At 36.9% G+C, this 12,478-nt stretch overlaps 1 protein-coding gene across 2 annotated transcripts in view; it reads right to left on the bottom strand.

The window, feature by feature from the left end:
• Positions 1 to 12,478, bottom strand: part of PDK3 (pyruvate dehydrogenase kinase 3) — a 50,501-nt gene continuing 38,023 nt past the window's right edge. Inside the window, exons 6-11 of one of the 2 annotated variants that reach the window (XM_057419434.1) lie at positions 10,553 to 10,630; positions 8,340 to 8,416; positions 7,048 to 7,149; positions 6,335 to 6,445; positions 2,218 to 2,331; positions 1 to 1,136 (exon numbers count right to left, since the gene is read on the bottom strand). In XM_057419434.1, the coding sequence (XP_057275417.1) occupies positions 993 to 1,136; positions 2,218 to 2,331; positions 6,335 to 6,445; positions 7,048 to 7,149; positions 8,340 to 8,416; positions 10,553 to 10,630 (626 nt within the window). In that variant the 3' untranslated portion in view covers positions 1 to 992. The remainder of the gene's footprint in view (positions 1,137 to 2,217; positions 2,332 to 6,334; positions 6,446 to 7,047; positions 7,150 to 8,339; positions 8,417 to 10,552; positions 10,631 to 12,478) is intronic. The other variant, XM_057419435.1, reaches the window with a different exon arrangement.

The following is a 12,478-nucleotide window of genomic DNA, read 5'->3' as shown; positions in this document are numbered from 1 at the left end:
TGGTGTACAACGTCTTTATATACACTACAAATTCACGTTACCAGACTATTGTCAGACATTGAATATATAAATAACTTTGCAAAATATTTACAGGTTTTAAGCTAATCTGGTTCCAAGCAACCAACACTCTTAAGGCAAATTCATTTGTATGACTGGCTGTCTGGCCTTTCAGCACTTCTTTCCCCAAATCAACCCAAAATTACAGGCAATAGACATGAAATTGAATTACCCCCTGTCCCCAGATTGACAGAATTTCTTGTATGAAGAGATGATCCAACTACTTTCCACAAAACAGGGAAAAACATAGAAATACATTTCTGTGTTTGCATGTCAATAAAATCATGAAGGTGCATACCAAGAAGGGGAAAACCCAATGTCTTATAACGTTAATTTTTGTATGCACTTGACAAATGGATTTGGAATTTGGGGAACGCATCAGTTTAAAGCTGCACAAGCCTTTTTAGAACTATGCATTTAGAAGCTCATTTGATACAAGATCTGAAGAGCTCAAAGAGAATTTCTGTAACAGGTGACATTGTGCAATATAAAATGTAGCAGAGTGGATTTTCAAAGCGTACATTCAACTACATTAGAACTCTTATACCATATTGCTGTGCAAGATACTATTCACCATTTAAAGGTATTATGCACATCTGGCCAATCCTTACCTTGGAATAAAAATTGGCCATTTCAAATAGTATCTTTTTGTTATAACATTGCATTCTTAAATGCAGTCAGTGCAATCCCGTTTGTCAAAGGATGACTGAAGCAACCAAGCATATTCTGGTGAAGTAGACAGGATTCATATACCAAACATGCTTACTGCCTTCCTTTATGTCCCAATCATCACTTTGTTCTTAGTATTTTTCAATGCCCTGATTAGGTCTTTGTTTGGAAGTAATTAGCTACTGCAGTTTGAAGGATTTTGGAACAAAGCAGAGACTTTATACTGAATGCAGAGGTCATCTCTAACAGAGACAAAAGGCGGCAAATTATCGATTAGCTTTATATTTAGAAGCATCCCTTGGTTCACTGCTAGGATTGCTCCAGTCATCTGCTTCAGGTGTAGTCTTGTAGTGTCGCCACGCTGACTTATTGAAAACTGGAAGTCTTTCAAATGATTCACTTGAAAGGGCCTATGGAAAAACAAAAGCAATAGTAAGATAGCATCACAGACACCAAGAGCAAGATGATACTCTGGGAAGTCCTACAGTTACAACTTCTGTATTGAACAAGTGTGCCAATTATCCAAATGTTATATGCCATAACACTGTTTTGAAAATACTTTAGCTGTGACTAATCGCTCTACTCATAGTCAAAGTACTAGTCATTGTAATGTTAAAACAAAATAGTAACACTTTCAAATATACTGCTTCTTTCGAGGAGTGAGGTCTACAAAAACAGCAAGAAAAACGTTTTGGTCAAAAACATTTTAGGGAGATTTGTCCTTGACACGGGGCAGACAACTACTCTAACATTTCACTTCTCCAGCAAACTTGGACTCTGTCAGCACACTGACTTCTGAGGACTGATCTAGTACAGTCCATCAGCATGCCTTTTTCCACTGAGAAAGGCAGTACATTTCTTCTGCACACACACAGGAGAAACACCCATCAGAACTAAGGCTAGCACAGGATTCCACAACTTGCTACATAGCGTTGGCACTGTGCCTTGCTGTAAGTCAACAACCTGCACATGAGCTATACACTATATTCTTTTAAATTCCTTGATGATATTCAAACAGTTAGTTTCAACCTTTAGCCCCTGAGGAGCCTGGAATCTCCCAAAACATGACAATAGGATCAACATAGTGTACTGTACAAAGGTCAGGAAACGCATAGAAAAAGAGTATGTACCAGTCAGAGGTTAGTCAACATTTTTGTCAGTTTTATTGTGGTTAGACCTTTTACGATCAAAGTATTAACTAAATTTATATCTTATCACCCAGTTCTTTGGAAATTCAGCACTTATGATGGATTAACAGAAGGCAAAGATCCAAAACTGGGGACTGAAAAATGAAAGCAAACTAGTATTAGCACCAGGTTAATATTTATAACCTTGGGTTTCAGGATTCTGTGTAACTGATTTAGATAATGAAGACAGCAATTACCAATTTGAAAAGAAGTTGAAGAGTGAAAAGAGAGAAGGGTCACTTATTCAGCCTGCTACAAACAAACTGCATCACATTACTAGCTTATAAAAGGGTCAAATTTATACCTTCAAATAAATTACAGCATCCGAACCAACACCTTCCATGGAGTAGAGTTTAAGGTCACCTTGAAAGTACCTAGCATACAGACGAGAAATTGGCAAGCCATAGCCAAACCCAGCCTACAAAAAACAGGGAAATAAAAACATGATGAAAAATTTAAAAAGCCACACAGAACACTGAAAATAGACAATACCTAAATATTAGATTTGCATCAAAATCCTTTTCAAGCTTTCTTTATTACTCAGCCAACACTTTTGAGCAATCTTTCTTCTCCTTGGCATTATTTTTCATTTTTGGTAACAAAAAGGGAAAAATATCGGAGTCCTTTCTTAGGACTGACTTGGCCATTTTGCCTCTTCTCAAAGAGGTAGGTAGGTGCGACATATAGTACATGCTGCCTCCAATCAAAGCAAACAGATGCTCTCTTCTGCTTTCTCAATACGATTACCATTGCTATGATACTTCATTCCTTGGTTCAAATCAGAGGTTTGACAGCATGTTTGTTCTCCCGCAAACCTGGGACTATTATTCTCATATGTGTCAACACTTAAGAGACTACACAAAAAAGCCAGAGACACCTCTGCTTACTTCATCTAGGTCACACCACAAAGTGATTGTTGATGCCATACTGCAGTACAGATCAGAAGACCACTGCAGAGGACTGCACACAAAACAATATGAGGCACATAATTCTTGCTGTTGTTTACCCATCTACCAAAAGATCAGAATTCCACAGCACTGAAGGATCTACCTAGGACTGTGACCCTGTACAGACCACACAATCTTCAAATCAGAATAGATGTGACAGGTATAAATTTTAGACTTTAAATTTACATAACTAAATATTTACAACCACAGCTGCCACAAGGTCAACACCTGGCACCTTTTCCAACCCACTCTTGTCAGAAGAAAAGAAACCAAAACTCCAAGCCTCTCTCACTGCAGCCAGGGAGCAAGATTTTGAATTACACATCACCATATCACCCCTTTCAGATGACTGGGTATGTGCCAAGAATCACAGTGGTTGATTATTTACCCAATCCCCTCTGAATTTTTCAGGACTATGCAAAGCAATAAAGGAAGGAGTCCAGACACACAAACATTTGAAAAGAATAATATACAAGGCAATGGGGTAATACAATTTTTCTGTAAGTGAGGTTTACAGGAAGAATTAAGACACCTAATGTTTTCAGAAAACCAAGAAACTCATTCCATTGTAATATTTCTACAAAGGCAACCTGACATGAAACTGAAAATCATGCCCTTAATCTTAAAAAGAAAGCCCCCAAATGATCCAAAACCAGAAGGCCAAGAAAAAACTTATGAGCATTATACAGACCTAGTACGTAGTATCACTTTATAGAAAACCCCTTGAGGGAGGGATGAATATGAAAGAACTTTGTACTACAGTATCCATCACACATTCTCTTGCTGTTATCTATTATCTCCACAGTATCTTTTGACCTCTGCCTTGTTTTTACAGAAGTCTAAATTTAGTGATCTTAAATTGGTTAGTTTCTTACTCAGCAGCTCTGAGCAACGTGAAAAACAGAAATGCCAAAGATACCCTTTCCTACTCATGCTACTTGTCATAGTTAATAGTGTCCATTTCCACAGTTAGAATGGTTGCTTAGCAGCACTTCTTCAAACAACAGTATGCTTTAAGCATATAATTCTCAGACACATGCATCACTTTCAAACATCTGGTCTTGAAAACCAGATGCATTTTACTATCTTAGAGCTAAAAGAAATAATTCCAAAAGCTAACTTGCATCTTTTGTGGAGACCAGACCATACATTACAGGAAATAGAAGCACAGTAACCAAAGGGCAAATTGTAGATAGTACATACCTCCAGGAACAGCTCAAGTAAAGGGCAGTAACAAGCAATCCTGAAAACACATTATACTTTCCTCTCCCCAGAATTACATCTCCTCAAAACCCATGCCCAACTTCTGTTTGCCTCCTGCCCCTTCAAGCAGTCTTTTACACTCTGTGCGAGCCCTCATTATTTCATACTGCCTTCTTCCAAAAATGTCCTGTCTCTTCTTTACAGTGTTTTTCAGGGTACTTTCCAAAACTGGTAACTTACAAGAAATATTAAGACAACAGACCCCAGATGAGTACCTTGTTAAGGCAAAACACTGCAAACAGTGTATTTTGTAAAAGACATTAAGAAGCTATTACTAAGTAGGTCTGTGCTTAACCTAGACGACAGATTATAGTCACTGATAGCACATCTGCCTTGAGAGGGAAAACCTTTTTAGAGCCAATTTCTAATTAAATATTACAGTATGCATTATACCAATAGAGAATTATTACATTTCTGCGTACAGTTCTCTGTAGGTTTAATTAAACATAAGCCACATTTTTCCCACTATAAACAAATGCTGCCAAAGAAAATAATTCCTTAAGAAAACGTAATTCTCATTGCACATTACATTATGTTTCTAACATTTTCACTCTGCGTATAGCAGTACAGATGAACACAAGACCTAAGATCTAAAAGCTTCCATGCTCACAAGGTTTCTTGGCAGTTTTTAACAATATCTGCAATGGCAGAAAAAGAATTTCCATCGATCAACAAAAAGATTCCTCTCTTCTGCTCCCCAAGTCCATTAATGTTCATAAACTAGACAGGGGATCATATAGCAATGGGAGAGTGTGCTAGAACAGAAAAATATGTCTATTTACACTGCACTGCAATTTAGTATATTATCTAAGTCAGAACAACACAAGCACATACATACCTACCTATGTTCTAGAGCACCATAATTCTTAAGTGGTTTGGTCTTTGGCATTAAGCAATTAAAAATTTCTGCTCTACGAACTTTAGAGGATTTACATGCAGAACCTTTCTGCTGAAGGATTATTTCCAGACTAACATACAAATTATAGCTGGATCTGGGCCATAATACATAACATGGCAATCTTCACTGCCAAGTCCTTTTTTCTCTTAGTGGAAAGATATGCCACAGACCCCCAGTCCCTGACTTCTGTCTGTCTGCACACACATGTAAATAATGGAGCTTAAAAACTGTTCTTGACATTCAATCATGTACAGGCTTCGGGTCAGACTCACAGGGCAAAAGCTGCCAGGTTCACAGGAGAGGGGGATACCTTGCAGGTCTGACTACAGTAACATACAGACTGAAGAGGGAAGCAAGGCCTGGAAACGGGGTACAGCAAAAGCAGATTAAGTACAAATGCCACAGAATCAAAGTAAGCAGTCTTGAAGGTAAGGAAATAAATACAAGAATGCACTGCTAAAGACACACGGGAAAAAAATGAAAGAAAAAATAGTGTAAATCCTAAAATGAACACATTTTACAATCAGAGAATCATAAGGGAAGAAATATTTTAATAGCGAATACAACTGGTAATCAAGTCATAAGTTTATAATGAGAACAAGCTTCAGGAAATCCTTGTAGGCTGATATAGTAAATTGCTTATCAAAAGTGAGAGAGAACAAAGGCAGATTATGAATCAAGATTCTGCATTTGTGACAAAGGAAAAGGTTATATTTGAATTAAGGCCTCTCACCATCACACATCCCATTCAAGAAAATCTTCTGTGAAAAAGCCGAAGTTTGAAATATATTGCTAAAATGCGTTCTAGAGGTAGAAGCTGTTAAGTATTAATATCAACTTAATGCAGATATAGAACCAAGAGTTACATATACTGTGGTAGCATCAAACACTGCTGAAAACAAGGCAATACGCTTACGTACCACAACGTAATGAACTGTGGACTAATAGTACCGTAGAGACTTACTTCTAAAAATCTAAAAAGCAATTCATTATCTCTGAACACTCTGAACTGGTTTCATCCTCAGTTCACTGTTAATTATTTTACATCAGAAATAGTCATTTAGATTCTCTGTGCCATGTTTTAATAGCTGCCTGAAGACACTTCACACAGTAAGGGAAGAAAAGCAATTTTCTATTCCAAAGATTAAGTGACTGTAACAGAACCCATTTTCTCTTGATACATTTTACCTGCAAAAGCTTGTTAAAGATAAACAATTTCTTCACTGTAAAACCTGATCCAGTAAATTGCAGTAAAAGAAAACATACAACCAGAGTAGATCACTGGGACATTTAAACACATTGCAACTGCTTACCAAAGGCACAGCTCTTGATGGCTCCAAACTAGGCCTGGGTGCTGTTGAGTACATGTAGTTAAACAATCTGTCTATTTTTCTTAAAGGTACACCTCCACCTTGATCACTTATCTAAGGAATGAAAATTAAGAGTTTTAAACATGTTCTGAAAAAAACCTGCAAAAGTTCAGCAGCATTATGTAGATTACTTCAGAAATATGGAAGGAGCAGCTAAGGGCTTTGGGTTTGCCTAGTTTGGTAAAAAAATGAGGGTGAGTGGTGACCTCACTGCTCTCTACAGCTTCCTGAAGATGGGAAATGGGGAAGGAGGTGCTGATCTCTTCTCCCTGAGATCCACTGACAGGATGCATGGGAACAATTCAAAGCTGCTTCAATCAGGGGAGGTTTAGACTGGACATGAGGAAGCATCTCTTCACCAAGAGGGTGGTCAAACACTGGAACAGTATTCCTAGGGGTGGTCAATATTCCATGCCTGTCAGTGTTTAAGAGGCATTGAACAATGCCCTTAACAACACGCTTTAACTTTTGGCCAGCCCTCAAGTTGTCAGGCAGTTAGATTAGATAATCCTTGTAGGTCCCTTCCAACTGAAAATATTCCAACGTATATGAAGAGTCAGAACTGATGTAGTAACTAATTTGCCTGTTCAAATTACAAGTCATACTGTTCTAAACCTAGCAGGTTTATATGCTGCATATTATTTTTAGACACTTACCTTAATAGATAGATCCTCTTTTCCCAAAGTGACTAAGGTTTTGATCGATGGATAACCTTCTTTTTTACCTTCATGCAATTCCACTGTAGCTCTCATTGAATTCTACAGATAACAGAAATAAGTGGGTTTGAGTCTAAACTTTACCATATATGCTTCCTATGACAACTTAGAATTTGCAGTTTTGTTGAATCTAAATACTTTTTCCTACATTTGTATACAAGAAAAGGCCATATTTAAAACAAATTCAAGAAGTGCTTTCTAGTCAATGAATTATCTACTTAAAACTTCCACATCAGAACTTCTTTACACATTTATCTATTTAATATAGTCAGAGAACATAAAGTAATAATTTTCTCTTCCTCCCCCTGACCTTGTGAAATCAAGTAATTGTATATAAGTGATGACAACATCCTTCACCTTGCAGAACACCAACAGTGATGTTCACCACAGATAGCAAGATTGCATTTTATCAGCCTGAGTCACACAATTGTTAAGTTACCATCTATGAATCTGACTTTATCATATCTATTAGTAGGGTTTCCATCACCAGTCCCTCACACATTACCATTACTTACAGATACAGCTTACTGGTTTCACACTATTTCATGACTTGTACCAAAGCATACCTAGAAGTAATGTAGAAATTCTCACCTGTTCTGCCCTAGAACTAGTTACAAATGGTAAAGCAAGGGAAAATTTAAATGAATATACATGACAAGTGTCAGAAATCAAACCCAAAATATCATTATTTAGGAAAAGTTTCTCTCTGACCAAATGCATTTTTCCCCTTAATGTCTGCTGTTCAACTGCACCACCTAGAGACCACCTGTCTTACTCAAAAGCATATAATAGCTCTCATGTTCCATTTTCACTGTTGTTCCAATTACTATGGAAACACAAACCAAGCCAAACCAAAACATGCTCTTCGCATGATTCAAAGACATATAGGCTGTTTTCACAATAAAGATACTGATCGTAAGCAGTCCTCAAATATGCAATAAAGATGCAAGCTTATAAAAATTGCAAGGTAATGAGCATATCACTATTGGAAAAAAGACTACCATGAGTGTTTAAAGCTGCAAAAGCACTTAAGTGGGAAACCAAATTTTTTTTCTTAAGTACACAAGGGCATAAGAGAGGGCTCTAAGCTTTTAAGTTTCAAACCCTCTTCACTTGTTTAAGAATAACCTTAAACAAACTGAAATGACATTTAAGAGCTGTAACTGAGCAGAATCTCAATTTCAACAGTATCAGAAGTTCACAAGACCTTCCAAACAGTAAGTGCAACCTACCTTGAATAATTCAAATAACATATGAAACAAATGAGAAGGTACATAGACTACTTGAATAGGCTTGTTTGGAGCTTTAGCTAAAAAACAAAACCAAAAAAAGTAAATTCTTTTTTAAAAAACAGGATTTTATAGCATTTCTACCTACAGGAATAACATGAAAATGTAGCCAAAACTAAGTATGTAAGCATGTTCTAATTTTCCAAGTGCAACATTAGATCCATGAAGTAAAAACATAAAATTCAGTTGACTCCTATCATCTGAAGTAACACATTCTAGTGATGATTTTCAAAGACATCTATCTATGGCAACAGACTTTTAGATATGAAACTTCACTAAACAATGGTTGGTTTTGTCCTGACAATGTATGCTAAGAAAACTTTCCCACTAGAATGGGAAACATTTTTCTTAACACACATGATATTTAAGCATGATATCTGCTGCATAAAAAGATTAAAATAAAAAAAAAACAAAACACTAAAAACCAGAAACCCACAACACTTTAAATATTCCAAAAACAATTACATATTTTTCCTTAATTAAAAGACAGTGCAAAGTACTCAAAACTTTTCAAAATATACTTCAAACAATATCTCAGTTTTCTTATCGCAAATCATAACTGAATTGTTTGGCCACTATTGCCCTGCTGTTAGTGTTTCCACAGATGTGTATGGTTTGGCACAACTCCGAATGCTAGAGTGCTGACTGATTCAGCCAGAAATACTACAGCTCCATTTAATACATTCCAGGACAGTTTTGGTGCTGAAGATGCACTTGTCTCTGAATATCTACTGGCATTAAATTATACAGTCCCAGCTTGTCAGACTCAGCAGAAGTTCAGGCTGAAGAAAAGTCTCTGAATGTCTGCTTCATAAACGGCAGGAAAAACTAAACATGCACACAGACTGATGTGTGCAGACAGACGTGACTGGAGTCAACATCATCATTTTTGGCACTGAGGGCTGATTACAATACCAGTTATTACTTCAAGAGACACAGTAGTGAGATCTCCTAGGAAAAGGAGGAGATCAAAACAATGCTCTGTATAATTAGTTGCAAGGCAACCTTCTGTTTTATTATGTTAATTTTATCAGAGTCCATACTCCAGTTTTATGCATCACCAAAATGAAGGCAGAGTGATTCACACTCCTATAAGGCATAGAGTACACACAGAAAACATGCTATTGCTGCTCTTGTGATCACATCCGCAAAGCCACTTTCCTCATGCTGATTATAAGCTAGTTCATCGGAAACTAGTAATTCCTTCCTCACTTCTTTTTTTGAGACCCACCAACTTGTTTTCTCTGCTGTTGGATCTTTTTACTTAGTCTTCAAATGAATTTCTGCATTGATTCCTCTGCTGCAGCACTCAGTACTTTTTGCTCAAAAAAATCACTCAGTTTTGGGCCCTTTGGTTTTGGGAGAGGGGCTGACAGTATTGCATCCGACTTGACAATATCACTTTGCGTAGAGAAGTATTTCTACAATATTAAATAGTACTTTAAGCAACATACATTCCTATGTATCACTCCATTGAGTGCTACCCATTTCTGAGACTTCTGCAACTCTACTGCTGAAGTTTGGAAACATCGTAGTCTTATGTTTGGATAGCCGTCCAAAATTTGCGAGGATCACTCAAGACAATTTATTTTTTAACTTTAAAAAGTAATCTACATTTTGTCAATAGAAATTATGAACAAAAATCTATTCTCATCAATTTTGTAGGACTGAATTTTCATCATTGTAATCAACTTGAAACAGACTTTCACGTAAGAAGTTTATGATAGGACTTAAAGCATAAGCTATGGAAAAAAAAATCCCAACAATTTTGCCACCTTACAAAGAAGAGCTCACCACTAGTGCAGAGACTGACAGTGGGATTTATAGGCATATTCAAAATCAGACAAATTTCAGCTCTATTATAAGATTAATTTGAAGGCAGGCGTGTTTGCTTCCCAGTTATGATTATTCCTGACCACTTTATTTTCCTTGAAGTAACACCAAATTCAGCAGCTAGCACTCTGCATTCAGCATCAAGAAGTAAACATATCATGATGAGAAGCTGTAATTCAGGTGCCCATGCAGACACATTAAAGTCACCCTAAAATACAGGACTGCAGAGTTCAGACTATCACTTACAATTAACTAACAAAACTAGAAATCACAGCTATTAGAAATGCTTTTTTCCTACATACATCACTTAATTTCACAATTACCATTGAATTCTTCAACTTCCAGATCAGGTGCCACCAGATAGTACTGTTCACACAACATCTTAGCTGTTTCATAAGCATCTATAAAACAACAGAACACTGATTAAAATCACCTAGAGAAGATTAGCAAAGTTTATCCTGTATGCAAAAGACAAGCAGAAACTCATTTTAGTAACTAGTTTACAAGTGTGAAACTGGTATCCATTCCAATCCTTTTTTCTCTGTATGATTATAGCCCATTTGCCAAGAAAAGGCAACTTCTATTTAAAGATCTACAAACAAAAGCAGATTCGTAGAGACAAGCTATTTTCCATCTTTGTTCAAGGCTTGAAAACCAGAAGGGTATAATCTTAGGCTGACCATAATACCTACTTATTTGTCATGTGCTGATCACAATTTAATACTTTCAATCTCAAACAAAAAAGTGATGACATTGCAACCACAAATTCATTTTTTCCAAACACAATGCTGTTTACAATACTTCATTTTCAAGGTCTTTTTAGGGGAAAGCTGGAATCTAAGATTCTTCATGCTTTCCTACTGAACCAAAATAAAGCCTTCTCAGAATGCAAATCAGTCTTTATGTATTGTCAAAATATAGCAAGGAAGTTCAAGTCATCTTTTATTTGAAAGCTTTCTTACTGGTTCTAAATATTCACTGGTATTTCATCTGCAAAAAATATTTTAGAAACAAGCAGCAAGTGTTAGCTTAAAGAGAAACCACAAGCTCAAGCATGTTCTAGCTGTATTGCTTAAGCTACCTTAACAGAAGTGGCTTTCTTGTAATAAGTATGGGCTATGAGCAAGCACATAAAAAGGTGGGCAGTTCTGCAGACAAAGAACTTTGCTAAAGTACCATAACAACTGCATTTGACCTCATCCTACATGTACCTTCTTCCTCCTGTCCAAAGTGACACTACAAAAGAAAACAGTCACTGCCAAGACTCAGAGCTCTGTGACAAGCACAAAAACTGAAATCACTAGCCCAGAGAAAGGGCTGGTTACCTGCAATTGTGCTCCTTCACAATGGCTACAGAAATCATCTACAGTATGACCAGATATCTGAAAACCATTTCTATCAGTTGTTCAGACATCTGCAGGGCTGGACATATTACACAGACACAAATGCTTCTGGAGGTCTAGTAAAATGGGGTTAATCAACACTGGAACTTTCCTTGATAGAGTCCTGGGAATGTCCCACAAAAATCAGCTACCCAGTAGGAATCTTCTGTGTCAAGATGGTCAGCTCCAGAGACTTTCTAAAAGTGTCCCGTCATTAACACAATAAAATGTGTCCTAGTAAAAAAGATCAAGATCCTGTTTAAATATCCAAGCAGTACAGAAAACTGTACAGAGAACACAGCCTGGGATGTGCATAATTTAGGAAAAAAATATGCAGAAATAGCTACACTTACATGACATTCTAAGATTATCTCCAAAATTCTATGGCCTTAGGATCAATCCTGTGCTTTAGAAACAGGGATGCAAGAAGCACAGCCACAATCTTTACTCAGTCATCAAAAGCTGAAGGTAGCAATAAGCTAGTATGACCATAAGGCTGTCTACGTGGAGAAAGAAATATGTTAGCACATTTCAAAGAGTTTTGAGATCATAGAAATGAAAATTATATTGATCCTGTGGGCAGGAGTTGAATATCTACTGTGGAAAAAAAACTTCAAGGCCTCTAAAAAGCAAATCGATAACTGTATGAGAATAAATCAGAAAACCTTACTCCACAGATGTGGATGCAGACACAGCCACTATACAAACCTTGAGAGAATCAAGAGGCTCTGAATAAATCTATTTGGCCTCCCTGTAAAGAATACGAGAATGATTCCTGTCAAGAACTGAGGAATCATTGTTACCAATGCACCTGTGACCGGTGTACCATGCGTGGAATGTATAAAAACAACCTTGATTATAATAGAT

The sequence above is a fragment of the Pezoporus wallicus genome, unplaced genomic scaffold, assembly GCF_028554395.1.
Source record: "Pezoporus wallicus isolate ANWC-B61680 ecotype Strahan unplaced genomic scaffold, APGP_CSIRO_Pwel_v1 contig_5767, whole genome shotgun sequence".
In the NCBI taxonomy this organism is placed as follows: Eukaryota; Metazoa; Chordata; class Aves; order Psittaciformes; family Psittacidae; genus Pezoporus; species Pezoporus wallicus.
The sequence above is the reverse complement of the archived record's forward strand: the minus strand, read 5'-3'. Positions and strand labels throughout refer to the sequence as shown.